Genomic DNA, 19,975 nt, shown 5'->3' with positions numbered 1-19,975 from the left:
ACACACTATTACACTATTACACACTATTACACTATTACACTATTACACACTATTACACTATTACACTATTAGACACTATCACACTATTACACTATTACACTATTACACACTATTACACTATTACACACTATTACTACTATTACACACTATTTGGGGTACTTTGGGGTATTTTGGGGTATTTTCTGGTATTTTCTGGTACTTTGGGGTATACTTTGGGGTATTTTGGGGTATTTTCTGGTATTTTCTGGTACTTTGGGGGTATTTTGGGGTATTTTCTGGTATTTTGGGGTATACTTTGGGGTATTTTGGGGTAGTTTCTGGTATTTTCTGGTATTTTGGGGTATTTTCTGGTATTTTGGGGTATACTTTGGGGTATTTTGGGGTAGTTTCTGGTATTTTCTGGTATTTTCTGGTATTTTGGGGTATTTTGGGGTAGTTTCTGGTATTTTGGGGTATACTTTGGGGTATTTTGGGGTAGTTTCTGGTAGTTTCTGGTATTTTCTGGTATTTTGGGGTATTTTCTGGTATTTTCTGGTATTTTGGGGTAGTTTCTGGTATTTTGGGGTATACTTTGGGGTATTTTGGGGTAGTTTCTGGTAGTTTCTGGTATTTTCTGGTATTTTGGGATATTTTGGGGTAGTTTCTGGTATTTTGGGGTATACTTTGGGGTATTTTGGGGTAGTTTCTGGTATTTTGGGGTATACTTTGTGATATTTTGGGGTAGTTTCTGGTATTTTCTGGTATTTTGGGGTATTTTGGGGTAGTTTCTGGTATTTTGGGGTGTATTTTGGGGTAGTTTCTGGTATTTTCTGGTATTTTGGGGTATTTTGGGGTAGTTTCTGGTATTTTGGGGTATACTTTGGGGTATTTTGGGGTAGTTTCTGGTAGTTTCTGGGATTTTGGGGTATTTTGGGGTAGTTTCTGGTATTTTGGGGTATACTTTGGGGTATTTTGGGGTAGTTTCTGGTATTTTCTGGTATTTTGGGGTATTTTGGGGTAGTTTCTGGTATTTTGGGGTATACTTTGGGGTAGTTTCTGGTAGTTTCTGGTATTTTCTGGTATTTTGGGATATTTTGGGGTAGTTTCTGGTATTTTGGGGTATTTTGGGGTATTTTGGCATAGTTTCTGGTATTTTGGGGTATACTTTGGGGTATTTTGGGGTATTTTCTGGTATTTTCTGGTATTTTCTGGTATTTTGGGGTATTTTGGGGTAGTTTCTGGTATTTTGGGGTATACTTTGGGGTATTTTGGGGTAGTTTCTGGTATTTTCTGGTATTTTGGGGTAGTTTCTGGTATTTTGGGGTATACTTTGGGGTATTTTGGGGTAGTTTCTGGTATTTTGGGGTATACTTTGGGGTATTTTGGGGTAGTTTCTGGTATTTTCTGGTATTTTCTGGTACTTTGGGGTGATTAGTAGGACCCTTTGAAAATCATCTGACATGAAGATGGAACACATTTCTGTTGTTAATATGATTTATATTACTGGTAGTTCATACAAGTTTGTGTTGATTCTACATTAATTCCATGATTTTACTCAAGTAAATATCGGTTACAAGCTTCGGTCTTAAGTAGAAAAATGTGATTTATATTCTAGATTAATCTAGATTAATTGCAGAAAATTGTGAGATTAATTAGTTACTTTTTTTAATCTATTGACAGCACGAATATAAATATATTTTATGTATATAAAATATAAAATACCTCGCTCATGTTGTACACACAGCTATATCTCTCGCGTAACCAACGACAACAACCTAACTTCCGGTGCCCCTCCTATATCTCCCGGAAACAACACCCCCAGCTAACAGAGTGACACACAAAACCCCAGAACATTACAATAGACTGTGTACATACTAATATGTTAGACTCGGACAGAATGTGTTAGACTGGGTACAGAATGTGTTAGACTGGGTATCTGATTAGTTCGGTTAGCAAGCCGGTACACACTGCGATGGCCGGAAGCCAATGTGCAGATTCATATTCTTCACAAATGAGTCATTTTGTTCTTACGAGCCTGCCAAAGTTAGTTTCCACAGTCAGTCATACTGTGCAGCCGGTGATGGACACACCTTGTGTTCATGTTTTACCTGTTTGATGCACCGCACACGGGTACCTGACATATATGGGAAACCTATCTATTTGCCTAGCTGGCAATGTGTCATCTTCCAATATAGCTTGTATCCATATATCCCATATATATCTTTGGGTTAGGGTTTGGATAGAATATACAGGGGCTTGGCATCGATCAAACTACCAAACCTGTATATCATCAGCCTCTAGCCATTCTTCCCACTAGCCTGAGTAGTGCATGTTGTGCAGTCCCCTAAGTGATAGCCACTGAAGGCTTTCCATTTATATTGGTGGCCTGTAACCAGGTAAATGGACATGGCGGACACTCCTGTGGCAGTGGACTCTCATAAATGTGTCAGTGGTAGCAACAGCAGTGATGGAGCTGTGAGAGGCTGTGCCCTCTCAGTCAGCCTAAAAAGAAAGTAGAGCAGTCGGCCTGAGAGGCTGGGAAATGAAAGGAGAGAATGCTGGTAAAAGCTGTCCTTTACTTCACTGGCAGTTTGACCGCAAAAAAATTAAAAGCTACATGGAACATTTAGTCCACAGAGCCGATACAGCAAACCAGCCCTCTGGGCTTCAATGAGAGCCTTGTTAACGTGTTTGTTTCAGTCCTGTTTTGTGGTTGAGATTACAATCAATACTCTCAGCTTGAGGACATTTACATTTACATTTAGTCATTTAGCTGATGCTTTTATCCAAAGCGACTTACAAGTTCTGTATGACAAGTCATCAGGAAGGGTACAACTCTATCAGCTGAGTAACAATGTTCATCAAAGTGTTGCATGCTACAGTGTAGGTTAGTTTATTAGGACAAGTACAGTGTAAGGTTAGGTTAGGGTTATATTTTTTTTATTTTTTTATTTCAGATAATGGTTGAAGAAGTTAGGTTAGGTTTACTTTATTTGTTCAAGGGGGACAGTGTACATTAATAAAACATTTTACAGATGTAAATGCACCCAATTTTAGCCAAAAGGCTAATTTCCAGCCAGAAGGTACAGACTAATATCCGGTGTAAAAAAAGGGTTAGCAATAAAAACAGAATAAAATCAAGATAAATAACATTAGAATAAAAACACAACAAAGGCACATAGACATAGTAGGGATACAGGTCACAATACAGTCATGGACACAAGGACAGAGCACATCATGACATATTAAGAGACCCAGACATAGACAGACGCACCATATCCACACACACATACACACACAGACACCTCAGTGTTGACAGTTCTGGTTCAATGAGCCATTCCCTAACCCTGCACTTGAATGAATGGTATGATGTGGACACTCTAATTGTTTGAGGAATTGAGTTCCATTGGTGGGATGCTCTGTATGAAAAGACGGCCTGGCTAAATACACTTTTTTTTAAAGGGATTGTACAGTCCCCCCTTGCCGCACCTCTAGTGTTCCTGGTTGAGGCAGACTTGAGGTTGATGAAACCGGACAAATGAGGAGGAGCCAATCCACACTTTATTTTAAAAACTAGACAGACGTTTTTGATATAGAGTCAGGTTTTCCCAACTGAGTAGATTATATTTTTTTAGAATGTGACAATGATGGTACCTGAATGGTTTCTTGTCTAGAATTTGTATTGCTTGTTTGTATAGTGATTGAAGTGGTTTCAGAATCGTGGAATGTGAATTGGACCAGGTTATCAAACAGTATGTGATGTGGGAAATAACCATTGAATGAAAATATAGCTTTGCTGCCTCGGTTGAAAGGAAGTTTCTTATGTACCTGAAGTTTGATAGGCTGAACTTTACCTTATTGCAGACTTTTTTTATGTGATTTTTGAAGCTAAGGTTTGGGTCTATGTGTAATCCTAAGTACTTATATTCTGATACTACCTGTAATTTCTGACCGGAGATGAAGATATCCTGCTCTGCAACTTCTCTGTGGCCCTTGGAGAAGAACATACAGACAGTCTTAGAGACATTCAATTGTAAACAGCTGTTCTTAAGCCAGGATGTGACATTCACCATGACATTAGACAATTTTGTTGCAACCTCTTCTGTGGTTTTACCGTGTGTACAGATCACTGTATCATCAGCATACATCAGTGCATCACATTGGCCACACACAGAAGGCAAATCGTTAATGTACATGCTGAACAGGATTGGACCCAAGACAGAGCCCTGCGGGACACCAGTTGACAGACAGAGTGCGTCTTTACTCGACGGCGAAAGATTGGACGGGTTTCGGCTGTCCTAACTGGGGTGGGTAGTTCATTCCACCATTGTGGGGCAAGGACTGAGAATAGGCGACTTCTCTTTGATGACCCTCCCGGAGCTTGGATAGGAGTAGGTCTGAGGCGGCCAGAAGATGCAGAGCATAGGGGTCTTGAGGGTGTGTAGTTAGAGACCATTGACCGGAGGTAGGCGGGAGCGGTTCCCTTTGCGGCACGGTATGCCAGGCCGAGGGCCTTGAAGCGGATTCGTGCAGCAATGGGGAGCCAGTGCAGGTCCCTAAGAAGTGGGGTGACATGGGCTGACTTCGGTAGGTTTGAGATCAGGCGGGCCGCTGCGTTCTGAATGTGTTGAAGAGGCTTGGTGGCAGTGGCCGGGAGGCCAGCAAGCAGTGCATTGCAGTAGTCGAGGCGGGAGATGACTGTTGATTGGATGAGGAGTTGGGTGGCTTCTTTTGTCAGGAAGCGGCAGATCCTTCTGACATTGCTCAGGAGGAATCTGCAGGTTCTGGTTGTCGCTGCGATGTGAGCAGAGAAGTTCAACTGGTCGTCGAGGACAACACCAAGGTGCTTGGCGGTCGGGGACACGGTCACAGATGCATTCTTGACTGTGATGGAAAGGTTGGTCAGGGGGGAGGATTTGGCCGGCAGGTGGAGCAATTCTGTTTTGCTTAGGTTCAGTTTGAGGTGGTTGGTCGTCATCCAGGCGGAGATGTCAGATAGACAGGCCGAGATCCGCTCAGAGACGTGGATATCTGAGGGAGGGAAGGAGAGGAAGAGTTGAGTATCATCGGCATAACAATGATACAAGAAGCCATGAGACGTGATAATGTTACCCAGTGATTTAGTGTAGAGGGAGAAGAGAAGGGGTCCTAGGACCGAGCCCTGGGGGACACCCGTATGCAGGGGGCGGGTGGCCGACAGGGTCCCTCTCCATGACACTTGGTAGGAGCGGTCAATGAGGTATGATGTCAGCCATGTCAGCGCAGAGCCAGCCACTCCCATTCCTGAGAGGGCCGCAAGGAGGATCTGATGGTTGACTGTGTCGAAGGCTGCAGATAGATCTAGGAGAATCAGGACAGAGGAGAGGCCTTTCGCTTTTGCTAAGTGAAGTGCCTCTGTGACCGCAATGAGGGCCGTTGGTTGTAAGTTGGTTGGATACAGCACGTTCAAGTGTTTTAGAAAGGAAGGAGAGAAGAGAGACAGGACGATAGTTGTCTATGACGGTGGGTTTTAGGTTTTTTTTTATGACTCTGGCTTGTTTTAGGGAGGTGGGGACCACCCCCGAGTTGAGTGAGGAGTTGATGGTTGCAGTTCAAGTCAAGTCAAGTCAAGTCAAGAGTTTTATTTGTCACGGCATACAAGTAAACAATGAAATGCGGGTGGTCTTGCCCGCAACGATGTGCAATACAGTAGTAATAACATATAATAGAATCCAATAGAACAACATTGTGCAATAAACATGTAACATAGTAGGGCATATCGGTATATGTACATACGTTATTTACAGAGCATGGAGGACATGCTAGGTCCTTTGGTAGTGCAATACACTGTTAGCTATGGATGAGGCACTGGGTCTTTCTGTACATGCTAATTTATACAATCTCAGGTTATACTATACTATTTTTAAAGTGACCTTTCCTTAGTGGCCATAAGTGTGGGCGTGTGAAGCATGAGTGTGTGCTTGCTCATGTTAAAGTGGCTGCTAGTGTGTGAGCGTGTACAGTGTGTGTGTCGTGTGTGTGCTCATGTGTGCTTGTGTGTGGAGAGTTCAGTGTTCAAGGCTCTGATGGCCTGGGGGAAGAAGCTGAGCCGAAGTCTCTCTGTCCTGAAGTTAGGAATGGGAGGATGTCTGGTGCTATGGTCTGGAGGAGTGGGGAGGGTAGCTGGTCCAGCTGGCATGTAGTCGGACGGTTCGACGTTACCAGTGTCAGGGTCTCGGCTTCTGTAATGGGAGAGAAAGATGACAGAGTGAAGGATGAGGTTCTCGATTCAGTATTTGGAATCGGTGGGAGTTCGGAGAAGGAGGAGTGATCTGCTTGTTAATAACATGCAACGGCCCACATATGGGCCGTCGTGCCCGCCGGCGGAACAGATCAAAGTCACGGCACTTTGTTTTTTTTGCAACTGCTACAGAAAAATGTGAGTACACAAGTTCAAGTTCAACTCAAGTTCAGCCCTATGTTGCTCTATTTCATTAGCACTAAAAGTAAATTTCCTTTTTTGCATTAGTAACTTCAGAATGCTATCTTTCAAAAGAGACCAGGCTTATGCATGTGCTATAACTATAAAGTGTAAAACTAAGCTTTTCAAAAAAAAGTATGCAGTCCAAGTTCAAGTAAAAAAAATTGCCATTTTTCTGCTCGCCTGTTAAGAGGTTAACACTTTAATCGCCAAAAACGCTGTAGGACGTCTTTCCCCGCCATGCTCATTCTGCCAAAGACGCCGTACCACGTCTTTGATATCAATATTTCAAAAATCTGTGATCGAAATCATATTTCTCCCCCGGAGACTTGAGATCTACTGTTGAGCCCCTCTCAACTCTCCAACGGTTCAAGAGTGCCATCTGGTGGCCGATCGGCGGATCGCCCAGAGCAGAAACAGGAAATGGAAGCTGGTGCTCATTTCAATTCGGTCCGATCACTCGGTAATAGTCCCAGGACTCGAGCTAGACACAACGGATAGCAATCCGTTACCAATAACTCGATAAACAACATGATTTGGACGTATATACTATTATACAACCTGGAAATGGATCGCATATTTCTACATCCCATAATAGGAATATTTCTGTTCCACGCTCATCGCCCAACGCTATGAGGAAGCTACGGTAAGATTCAGCGTTATTCTTTAATGTGTTCGATACTAACTGCTCTAATGATCATATCACCCACACTAGATGAATCATCTAACGTTGGCCACGGAATTATAAACAACCCCCCCCCCCCCATCCGGTCAACATCAGATGATCAGTAGTAACTTCTAAGAGCACGTCCATTTGAAATTTTTTATCTCGCGCAGATTCCTATCAAACTGTATTTCATCATCAATATAATGCATTTGGGGCTATAAATCACGTTCTGGAGAAAGCTGCAGAAAACGATAAAAACATACTTATACTTTAGTATACCGTATTTTAGTATGAATATGTGAATGAAAAAGTATAACGTTGCTACACCCTGAACAATAGATATAGGACGTTGAATGGGCCATAGTAATGTCAATTTAGCAATACAATTTAAAAAGTTATAGCCCTGCAAAGAAGCTAAACATCCCCATAGACTGGCGGAGGATGGTATATTAAGAATATAAGCCTGGCGACCAAAGTGTGTAAAACTAAGCTTTTCAAAAAAAAGTATGCAGTCCTCAAGTCCAAGTAAAAAAAAATTGCCATTTTTCTGCTCGCCTGTTAAGAGGTTAAGAGGTTTGATTCACAATATTCTGCTGCTCTTATCTATGTTGCTGAGACAGTTTATAGGTCCATCTGTGCAGTGCTGAAGAATGTAGGCTGACTCACCGACCACCAGTTAACTTCACAGGCCAGTTACATCTGTACCCCTTTTTATAATAATAATAATAATAATAATAATAATAATAATAATAATAATAATAATAATAATAATAATAATAATAATAATAATAATAATAATAATAATAATAATAATAATAATAATAATAAACTTTATTCATATAGCACCTTTCATACAAGAATTGCATCCCAAAGTGCTTCGCAGCAGAAAATACAGTAAAATAGCAGAAGTAGAAGAATAGCAGCATAAACAACAATAAAATAGCTCTCATTTACAATACAATAATACATGTGGTGTGGATGTAGTGAGTGCAAAGTGGCAGAATGCATTAAAAGGAGATTACATAAATATTACATTTGAAAATATTTAGTAATCTAAGTAAGTTGCTGGGAACCTTCAATAAACCAGTAGTAGATGATTGATTGATTGATTGATTGATTGAAAACTGTATTAACAGATTGCAGAATGGGTACAGTACAGTACAGCTCAATACACACAATTGTTAAGGGGATGCAGACCAGAGAAAGACTTTCGTCTTGTTTACATCAGGGTCCCCCATTTTCAATTCATAATGACATTTATGACATACACAACATACAGATATACAGTACTGTTACCACTAGCAGAACATATCAGACCCGGGTCGGGGGGCGGGGCCACATGACCGGGCCCTTTAAACCCAATAAAGATTTACATTATATCGGGAGTCCGGGGTGGTAATCTGACGCTTGCACGTAAAAAGTCGAACGCCTGACATATCGCCATGTAACTCGAGAACCGAGGCACGTATCTGGTCAATTGAGATGGCAATCGAACGACAACAAATATAGCTTTATTTCAGTAATAAAGAAATGCAGCCCTGAGCCACTAGACGCTCGCAAAGTGCCGTGACTTTTGTCTGTTACGGCGGCGGGCACGACGGCCCATTATGTTCCGTTGCATGGAGGTTAATTTTCTAATTTGATGTGGCATAATTGCGAAACATGTTTAGTCCCTTGTTTGAGCCGAATCTGGGTTGCACATGCGGCAAAGGGAACCGCTCCCGCCTACCTCCGGTCAATGGTCTCTAACTACACACCCTCAAGACCCCTACGCTCTGCATCTTCTGGCCGCCTTAGACCTACTCCTATCCGAGCTCCGGGAGGGTCATCAAAGAGAAGCCGCCTATTCTCAGTCCTTGCCCCACAATGGTGGAATGAACTACCCACCCCAGTTAGGACAGCCGAATCCTGTCCAATCTTTCACCGTCGACTAAAGACGCACTTCTTCAACCATTATCTGAGATAAAATAAAAAAATAAAATAAAAAATTTATTCTAACCCTAACTAACCTTACTGTCATGCACTTGTCCTAATAAACTAACCTACACTGTAACACGCAACACTTTGATGAATATTGTTACTCAGCTGATAGAGTTGTATCCTTCCTGATGACCTGTCGTACAGAACTTGTAAGTCGCTTTGGATAAAAGCGTCAGCTAAATGACTAAATGTAAATGTAAATTTGTGGAACTCCCTCTGGTGTTGTGGTCGTGGTATTCACTGACCTTTGGGAAGTACCTCGACATGTACGTGGATATCTTAGTGGTGTAGTGTATCTTGTAGACCAGGCCCATTGCAAGTTGCTGTACTCTGTCGTCTACTCTAAGCCATCCTAGGTTGTCAAAATGGGCAGGGGTGAGGTGGGTTTTAGGAGTAAGGTCAAGCAGTAGTCTGACCAGTTTGTTTTGTGATGTTTGTAATCTTGTTTTTAGTGCCTTTGAGGTGCTTTTGTACCATGAGGTGCAAGCATAGTCGTAGTACCCTTGAATGAGTGCTCCTGCCAGAGTCTTCAGGGTATTCTTGTTTACCAGAGAGGAGATCTGGTACAAGAATCGTGTTCGTTGGTTGACTTTTTTTATTACATTGTTTGCCATTGTACAGGAAAGATTTGCCTCTAGGATGGACCCCAGGGCCCTGTTTCTTGTACCTGGATAACTGAGTTAGCCGGATAACTTTAGCTGGATAACTGGGTTAGCCGGACTTTCCGGTTTCATGTATGTGGATTTTCCAAATCACCATGACAACATATCCAAAAGTTTGAGCCTGGTCGAAAGCAGAGTTCAAGTTCAAGTTAGCCTGAACTATCGCCACGCCCCCGCAAAGAAGTGACAGCCCGTTTCCTGAAACTATTCCCACAGTCTACGATCTGCATTATACCATTCTGAATTACGTTTTTGTGCTCCATTCTTCCAGAGGGGGCTTTTGAAATGTAAAATAGACCCAAAATGCTGATATTAAATTCACTTTGTCCTAAATAATGCACGTTATATATACCGTGGCGACGGTGGCGCTCGCTCGTGCGATGTACACATGATGTGGTTATTTTAATTGTAACTGGGATTAAGATGTCTGATGAGATGCGCTGTTTGACGGATTTGAGAAATTAAATGAGCCGTTGACGTCACATTAATGAATGAGGATAAAGAGATAAACTTCATTCAAAACAAAGGATATTCTAAACACGGGTCTCTCGTTCATTAATGTATAAACAATGAATTTATCCCATCTGGCCCAGTGGCCCAGCGGTAGTGCTCAAGCCTGCCAATCCAGCGACTGGGGTTCAAATCCCGGTGTTTCCAATATGATTTTTTTTGAATATAATATTAATGATTATACGCCAAAGTAGCCTGGTTTTAAGTTAAAATATTATAAATCTACATGCATTGAGGATGTCATTCTTTATATAGCTCTCAACGTGCACCAAATTGAATTATTCCTATATTGCAAAAAGAAGGAAAAGACTAGGGTCTTGAACCCCGGTCGTCCGTGTGAAAGTCAAAAGAACAACCTGTTAGACCACATTGGAGATAAGTTAAAGATTGACTATACATCAATCAATGGGTAAGAGAGCCGTATCGTAATTCTGTATAACAGTTAACTAATAATTTTCGCTAGCAAGATCTCATTTGATTATTCAATCCAGCAGGCAAGTTTAAAGAAATATAATCTGATTGATTGAGGTAATGAGGGACTTAGAATTAGCCTATAGATAACGCATTAACTTGTCGGCGAGGCGATTGAGCCGTATTGCAATCTGTCAATAAAGTCTTAAATCAATTAATCAATCAATGCCGTTGAGAATCAGGATCTCTGCCATCGATACGTGCTGGATTTTCACCTAAAACGGCTGCGCGCATTTAGCCTGACTCGCAAGTCTGGCTTGAGTTAACGAGACTGAATCCACCTTTGTGAAACAGGAAAATCCCGGCTTCGAACATCGGGTTAACTGAAGCTGGATAATGGACATCTTGATCGACTTAGTTGAACCACGTACATGAAACAGGGCCCAGGTATGTAATTGCATCTTTCCTTGTGATAATATTGTCACCCACTGTAACAAAGAAGCCGTTTGTCTTGCTGGGTTTGTTATTTGATCCGAAGAGAATGGACTCTGTTTTACCCATGTGTAATGATAGTTTGTTGTCTGCAATTCAGGTGCAGATTCTGCTGAGTTCTGAGCTGAGGGCTTTTTCAACCTGCAACTTGTTCTTGTCAGAGACCAGCAGGGCTGAGTCATCCCCGAACAGGAACAAGTTGCAGTCACAAGCTGATGACATGTAATTTGCATAAATTAGGAACAGTAACGGTCCTAGTATGCTTCCTTGTGGAACACCACAGCTCACTGGGAGGGGGGGGGGTAGTTTATTTATTTCTTTATTTCGCACCATTTCAACAAAACAGTAAAAAACTTTGACCATGACAGGAAGTATATAAAGGTGTAATATGGGGCCTCAACTCATTAAATCATTGGATTAAAAAATAAATAAACAAGAACAAAAGTAAAGTGAAATAAGTTCATAAAACAATTTTCATAATGTTAAGATAATAATAAAATAATAATGATAACAATAATAATCAAAGTAATAATAATAATAATAATAATAATAATAATAATAATAATAATAATAATAATAATAATAATAATAATAATAATAATAATAATAATAATAATAATAATAATAATAATAATAATAATAATAATAATAATAATAATAATAATAATAATAATAATAATAATAATAATAATAATAACAAAAACAACAACATGAAAAGGTGTTTTGTCTAAACAAATAAACATGAAACTGTAAAACAAAGTGACATTAATGGTTTTATGAGATTGAAACTATTCATTTAATAATATATATTTAAGCTTGGATTTGAGTGATGAAATAGATGAGCAAATGTTTATTATGGAGGGTTTTGAATTCCAAATAGTAGGACCTCTAAATCTTATACTGAACTGACCTAATGATGTGCGGAAGAAATTACGATGAATATTGTTTGATTGCCTTGTTGGATATGAATGAATACTGGAGTTTGATATGAAAAAATTATGGAAAACAATAGGAAATAAATCTAAATTAAAAGTGCAGTTAAACATAAAAATACATATCTGGTATACATTAATATCAAAGATTGATAGTATTTTAAGTTGCTTAAAAAGAGGAGCAGATGGTTCATGGTGATTAGAAGTAGTGGCAAGCCTTGTGAATTTCTTTTGCAATATAAAAAGTTTATGAAGAGAAGTAGGAAAAGTACTGTCCCAAATAATATTACAATATGATAAATATGGGTATATCAAACTATAATAAAGTGTCAAAAGACAGGAGCGATTTACAAGAGAAGAAATCCGTCTAATAATGCCATATGATTTCATAACCTTTTTACAAACTAGCTCAATATGATTTTTCCATGTAAGGCCTTCATCAACAATGCCACCTAAGAAGTCTAGTGTACCGTTTACCTCCACAATCTGTTCTCTCCCATCCAGGTAGGATTGCATCCAGCTCCTTGACACAGGTTGAGAACCACTGGACTGTAGTGCAAAAGTTTTTTTCCAGGCAAAAGTGATTTCCATCCATCAACATGGTGCCCGCCTCCTCCCCTCCTCACATGCCCGATGCCGGACTGCATGCTCCCAGCTGCACCCCTCCATCCCCAATGCTCTCTCCTCCTTCTCCCCAGTGGATGTTCCACTGGTCGCAAAGTTGGTTACCAGAGCCAAAGCTTCCACCTGCTCCCTCGATCCCATGCCCACGGTGTTGGTCAAGTAAAAAAAACTAAAACGAAACAGCAAAAAGACCGAGCTCATGGTTGTGGCCCTCAAGGCACTGCTCCGGAAGGTTGGAGATCTCCTCCTCCACATGGACGGCTGTTCCATCTCCCTGTCTCCCGAAGTCCGTAACCTGGGCCTCACCCTCGACTCCACACTTTCATTCCACTCACACATCAAATCCGTTACTAAGTCTGCCTTCTATCACCTCAAAAACATCTCCTGTCTCCGACCATCACCCTCAGATTCTGTGGCTGAGACCCTGATCGCCTCATTCATCACCTCCCGGTTGGACTACTGCAACGGAGTCCTGTTCGGGGTACCCAGCAAAGCCCTGGACTGGCTCCAGTATGTACAGAACTCAGCTGCCAGGGCTCTCACCCCCCCCCCCCCGAAAACACCCCAACCCTGGACACCTTCAAAACAGCTCTCAAAACCTTTTCACCAAGGCTTTCCCCACTAGTTAGTTTAGATTATATTTAGGTTTCATTATCCCTCTACCTGCCCCCTCACCCCCCCCCCCTTTTTCCCCTATTGCCCCTTTTCCCTAGCCCTCTTGATTGTGAAGCGACCTTGGGTTTCTTGAAAGGCGCTATACATTTTTGTATTTATTATTATTATTATTATTATTATTATTATTATTATTATTATTATTATTATTATTATTATTATTATTATTATTATTATTATTATTATTATTATTATTAGTGAAAGGTGGTCCTTGACACGGAACAGGTTGAGATTTATTATTATTATTATTATTATTATTATTATTATTATTATTATTATTATTATTATTATTATTATTATTATTATTATTATTATTATTATTATTATTATTATTATTATTATTATTATTATTATTATTATTATTATTATTATTATTATTATTATTATTATTATTATTATTATTATTATTATTAGTGAAAGGTGGTCCTTGACACGGAACAGGTTGAGAACCACTGCACTAGTGGACTGTGATGAAAGGGGTTCCTTGATATGAAACAGGTTGAGAACCACTGCACTAGTGGACTGTGATGAAAGGGGCTCCTTGATATGAAACAGGTTGAGAACCACTGCACTAGTGGACTGTGATGAAAGGGGCTCCTTGATATGACACAGGTTGAGAACCACTGCACTAGTGGACTGTGATGAAAGGGGCTCCTTGATATGAAACAGGTTGAGAACCACTGCACTAGTGGACTGTGATGAAAGGGGCTCCTTGATATGAAACAGGTTGAGAACCACTGCACTAGTGGACTGTGATGAAAGGGGCTCCTTGATATGAAACAGGTTGAGAACCACTGCACTAGTGGACTGTGATGAAAGGGGCTCCTTGATATGAAACAGGTTGAGAACCACTGCACTAGTGGACTGTGATGAAAGGGGCTCCTTGATATGAAACAGGTTGAGAACCACTGCACTAGTGGACTGTGATGAAAGGGGCTCCTTGATATGACACAGGTTGAGAACCACTGCACTAGTGGACTGTAGTGAAAGGGGCTCCTTGAAACAGGTTGAGAACCACTGCACTAGTGGACTGTAGTGAAAGGGGCTTCTTGACACAGGTTGAGAACCACTACACTAGTGGACTGTAGTGAAAGGGGCTCCTTGACACAGGTTGAGAACCACTACACTAGTGGACTGTAGTGAAAGGGGCTCCTTGAAACAGGTTGAGAACCACTGCACTAGTGGACTGTAGTGAAAGGGGCTTCTTGACACAGGTTGAGAACCACTACACTAGTGGACTGTAGTGAAAGGGAGCGCTCTCTCAGCGTCGGCCAACCATAAAACGTTTATATATTTTTGTACTTGTGTCGACGACCTGTTTATATTGCAGGAGTTATTCCCAGGGAACTGTGTAAAAGGGGATATTAGAGTTACAAGAATTCTTCTATAGATACTGCAATGATTAAACGAGAACAATATCATAAAAAAGTGGAAACAGAGAATTATATAATGACTGAATATACAGTGCTATTAATATAGAGGGGACTGAGAGTTCTGGCTTTATCCATCTTATTAAGTGTGTGGAATGTTTTTCTGTTCTTAATTTGGTGGGTTTGTAGGAGTTTATCATTTCCTGTCGGGTCATTAATAATTACACCCACAAGCCAAGCTCGTCTGTAATCAACACGTCTCATCTGATTTGGCTGAAACTTGGTGGTTCGGTTGGCAGTCTGCTAAGGACCCCCCCCCCCCCCCCCGCCCCTTCTTCTTCTTCAAATCCATCAATGATTGGCAGCACAGATTGAGGTCGTATTTTAGTTCTGTGGCCTGCTGCGTGAGGAGGGGGACAGGAGCGAGGGTCGACGTGAGGTGTACTACACGATATTATGAGTCCGTCTCCTCTGTGTACTTGGCGTTGGTGTGAATATTCACGAGTGGAAGGCAGTTTTCAACACGTCTGCGTGTGCCGCCGTGGCGTGGCTCTAAGCGTCTCTCCGAGTGCCTCCTGGCTTCTTGTCTTTTTGATGGCAATCAGTGTCTGAAGGGTGACGTCAGGAAAGCGGAGGGACACGTCTCTCTGCAGCGATGTTCTCTCTCTCTCTCTCTCTCTCTCTCTCTCTCTCTCTCTCTCTCTCTCTCTCTCTCTCTCTCTCTCTCTCTCTCTCTCTTACGACACTGAAGAACCCTCATCTCATACTTCCCCCTCCTCTTTTTTTCTTTTCAACAGAGCAAGGCAAAGTCCTCAAAGTGATTCACACCAGCGACGAAGCCTTCATCATAGCCCAGTATTCTCTTTTCCACAATGAGGGTCCCGTTCTAAACATGGCCATCGACTCCCAAAAGGTGAGGGGAAAGTCTTGAAAGCAATTACTGTTATTTCATTATGTGAGGAGGCGATTGCCGTTGCAGAGTAACTGTACTGTAACGTATCGAAGAAGAAGAGAAAAAAACAGCATGCGGTTATTTGAATTGATTCACAATGTGATTTATCTTCATAATGGTTAGCCTTTTATTATTTTTTACGTTTATTTGATTTGACTTTGATTTGTAACACACACACAGCTACACACCTTTCATAACATTTTCCCCTCTCAGGGCCATCTTTATGTCGGCACGGCGATGGAGGTCCAGCGGCTCCCATTGGCTGACTGCAGTCGCTATGGAGACACGTGCCGCGAGTGCATCCTTTCTCGAGATCCATATTGCAGCTGGGACAGGGCCAGGAGGAAGTGCATAGCCACCCCCCCAGGATACAACATCAGCTCTGGGTGCTGTATATGATTATGATATGTATATGATTAGCTGTGACGTCACTGCAGCAGGCACAGTAGATATCTGCAGGGACTGATAACGCTCTGAAAGGGCTGCCAAGAGCAGACATTATTTTGTGGGTCCTTTGTTCAAATCAGATTAAAGGCCATTCTGAAAACAGTGTGTGCCGCAATAACCGATTGTCTCACAGTGTGCCTGTGCCTCAGCTTTGGTCCAGTCATTGTCTCTGCTTGTTTCAATTTGACAGTAAATAGAGTTTGGAGTGATTCTGGCTCATCAGCCAGCCATTTGTAAAGCTAAGTACTAAGAAGCTAAGAGTTTTCTCTCTCTATTATTTTCTGACAGGGCGCTCATTCAGCATTTGGACAAGTCAAACGCCTCAGTTTGTGGCGAAGCAACCGGTGAGTGTGCCTCTATCTGCCTTCTCCTTGTCTCTCTCTCTCTGTCTCTCTCTCTCTGTATCTTAATTAAACGGAAACGGGGAGGTTTCCTTGCAGCCACGGCCAAAAGATGATTATCATATAATTGAGCAGAGCCCTGAAGCCCACAGGGAGAGTCTTTGTATTAGAGCCTGTCCTGCTTCAAAGCCAAAAGCCAAGTCACATAACCTCCACCAATCATGCCAATTTCTCCCCTCTGACTCGATGTGTATCTCCTTTTAAGTCATGCCTCTCTTCCACCATGCATCCTTTCAGTTTCTGTCAGTGGTGTCGTGATTTTCCCACGTGGATCACCCCTCGGAGTTCTGTGGGCCTTGACCTCTCCGTAGAAAAAAGTAGTTTAAGATGAAGAGACATATTTTGAAAATAAATGTATAATCTGTCAACTGATACCTTTCCGCAGAGGAATATTAGGTCAGTTCATTACATTACAAATTAACATTATTCTCCACAATGCCTTGAAATGGGCCTGGAAATAACTCTTTGGATATTCATTTAGGGCGGCACACTGTATGAATGTCAATGCAGGATTCAAATGCTTAATTTTTTCCTCTCAATCAACAGGAACCATTTGAAAAATGTATCAATTAGGCAACATGCACAATACATTTTTATCAGTACAGCGTATACCGATTTTGTAGGATGGAGCCATTATTGTGAACATATGGGAAATGACTTAAAGGGGACATGCATTATAAATGGCTTTTTTCTGTGTTTAGCGTGGTTTTATAGTAATAGGGGTTAGAATCAATGGGTCTGTGTCTCTAATTACCATATTGACTCATCATATAGTCTCGAGTTCACGAGATCTTCTCTCACTCAACTAAGCTGTTCTGATTTGATGGTTTTGCTGACGTGAATATGGCACTAATTTGCATAACTAATGCCCCCTCTATGGTTGACAGCGACAGCAGAGCGAGTGGAATTATCTTCACTTCCTCAAACAGAGCAAGGCAGACAACGAGCAAGTGAGAGAGAGAGGGAGAGAGAGACATAGAGAGGGAGAGAGAGAGAGAGAGACAGAGAGAGAGAGAGAGAGAGAGAGAGAGAGAGAGAGGGAGAGAGGGAGAGAGAGAGAGAGGAGCTTCTGTCGGGGAAATTATCTTCACTTCCTCAAACAGAGCGAGGCAGACAACGAGCGAGTGAGAGAGAGAGGGAGAGAGAGAGATAGAGAGGGAGAGAGAGGGAGAGAGAGAGAGAGGGAGAGAGAGAGAGAGGAGCTTCTGTCGGGGAAACAAACCGCGCGCGAGGAAGCAGCTGTAGCACATACTCATTTACACACAACCTGGACCTCGCAGGGAAGCAGCAGTAGCACATACTCATTTACACACAACCTGGACCTCGCAGGGAAGGTTTCCAGGTGTGTTCAATAGACTCACAGGAATTGTGTAAAGTTGCCAAAATAGTGCAAGGGCTAGCAATGCATGTCCCCTGTAACACAAATACGCTGAGTCATCTAAAAAAGCTCAAAGCATTGTTTACACCAGGTCAGCTCTGTGGGAACAATTTAAAATATGTGATGATAAAAAAAAGACTCATCAGTGCCAAATATGCTACCAGAAATGGGCAAACCATGGAGGATGCAGGCCTATAGCGATAGTATGATATAAACCTTATAGTGTCAGTCATTAGAGCTCAGATTCAAAATGCCCTCTGTTTACAGTTTGAAATCAAATGAGTATTCGTACAGTATATTCATTAGGAAATAGCTGAGTATTCGAAGCCTGTAGAATGGCATTCAGGCAAAGTCCCAGAAATTATCTTGTCAAATTGTGTGTTTTTCATTCCTTAGTTGATGATTGATTGATTGAAATTATTTAATGATCTATAACATATCAAGTGACCCCTCTAGCCACAGATATAGCCAAATACAAAAAAACACCTTTTTGATGGTACAATAACTATGGTGAATATATAAAACATCTAACTATAAAGGAAGGAATCTCTGTCTGTCTTCTTCTTCTGCTGGCGTGTGTCTTTAGACCTGCAGCTCCGTTGAGGCAAGCCAGGCCAACGTTTCGTCGTCCAGTTCCATCAGACCACGTTCTCCATAAGGTGGCCGGTGTTTGGGGCAACTGGTGATTATATGTTCCACAGTCTGTGCAGGGGCTCCACACTCGCATGAGGCACTGTCCTTGAGGCCCCACCTCTTCATTGAGGCTCCGTAGCGTCCGACGCCGGTCCTTAGGCAGTTGAGGGTTGTCCACTGCTTCCGGGGCAAGTCCTGACCAGGGACGTCCAGAGGGTCATTGATGTAGAGGTGCAGCCTGGATGGTTCTGCTGACCTCCACTGGTCCCTCCATCTCGTCCTGAACCAGGAGGCCTTGGAAGTGTCAGATGGTGTTGTGTGGAGTAGCCTGTAGGCTTGCATGGAAAGGAGGGCTGTGACTTTAGGCGCACACGTCGTGGTGTCTCTGTGGTGGTATTGTGAAGGAGGTGGGATGCACTGATCTAGGCAACCAGAGACTGTCCGCAGGACGCTGTTGAGAACAACATCCAGCTTCTTCACGTGGGTGCTACGGCACCAGTACTCGGCGGCAGAGAACACCAGGGCCAGTGAGGAGATGCGCAGTGTCTTTGTTGAGGCTCCCCATGTGGTGGCGGTTAGTCGTCATATCAGCGTGGCATGGGCGGTTGTTTTCCCCCTGGCACCTTCCAGGTGTTGTTTCAATGACAGTGTTCTGTCAAGCTTCACACCGAGGCATGTGGGGGTATGTTGGTACTGTAGCCGGACGTTATCCACCATGACGCTCATCTCACGGGTCGCTTCCCTGTTGTTGAGGTGAAACATTGTAGACATTGTCTTTCCCATGCTGAGCTTGAGACGCCAGTTCCTCAGGTATGAAGACAGGATGTTCATATCTTCAGTGAGGCGCTCTTCGGCTGCTTCCCAAGTTGGCTTGCTGAGTAGGATGGCCAGGTTGTCTGCATAGCCATACTGCTTTGATTGAGTTGCAGGCAGGTCGTATATGTAGATGTTAAACAGCATCGGTGCCAGCACTGAGCCCTGTGGGACGCCATTCCTAAGTTTCCTCGCTCTGCTGCATTGGCCGTTGCTGGTGTGTAGCCGGAAACTGCGGTTGCTCAGCATCTCCATGATGAAGCTCACCATGTGCTTGTCTGGGATGTCTGTCTGTCTGCATGTCTGTAATTCACAAGGGGAGTGCAGTGTTGAATTTGGTCCCATTTGGCCAGATTGTGGTGCTATAACAAACTTTACATTTTGGCCTGTAACCTTTGAACCGTAACTCTCAGAAACCAAATGTTATTTCTCCCCTGGGTTCTGCAGGTCCAGACTAAATGTACAGTATATATCCATGTAAGCCAACCCCATTTGCATTTAGATAGATTTCCATCCATTTAGAATTTTGTCCAAATCAGTTTTTCCACTACTACTCCTACACATTTTGAGCAATCTTCAGCAGATTTGGTAC

At 42.2% G+C, this 19,975-nt stretch overlaps 1 protein-coding gene across 1 annotated transcript in view; it reads left to right on the top strand.

Moving 5' to 3' along the window:
• The window catches only part of LOC311246324 (semaphorin-7A), a 49,236-nt gene that overhangs the window by 25,765 nt on the left and 3,496 nt on the right, over positions 1–19,975 (top strand). Inside the window, exons 9-11 of the mRNA XM_084336476.1 lie at positions 15,557–15,672; positions 15,925–16,097; positions 16,447–16,502. Of these exons, the coding sequence (XP_084192602.1) occupies positions 15,557–15,672; positions 15,925–16,097; positions 16,447–16,502 (345 nt within the window). The remainder of the gene's footprint in view (positions 1–15,556; positions 15,673–15,924; positions 16,098–16,446; positions 16,503–19,975) is intronic.

The sequence above is a fragment of the Notolepis coatsorum genome (assembly GCF_963971535.1).
Source record: "Notolepis coatsorum genome assembly, chromosome: 19".
Taxonomy (NCBI): domain Eukaryota; kingdom Metazoa; phylum Chordata; class Actinopteri; order Aulopiformes; family Paralepididae; genus Notolepis; species Notolepis coatsorum.
This window is presented reverse-complemented; position numbering and strand designations above follow the sequence as displayed.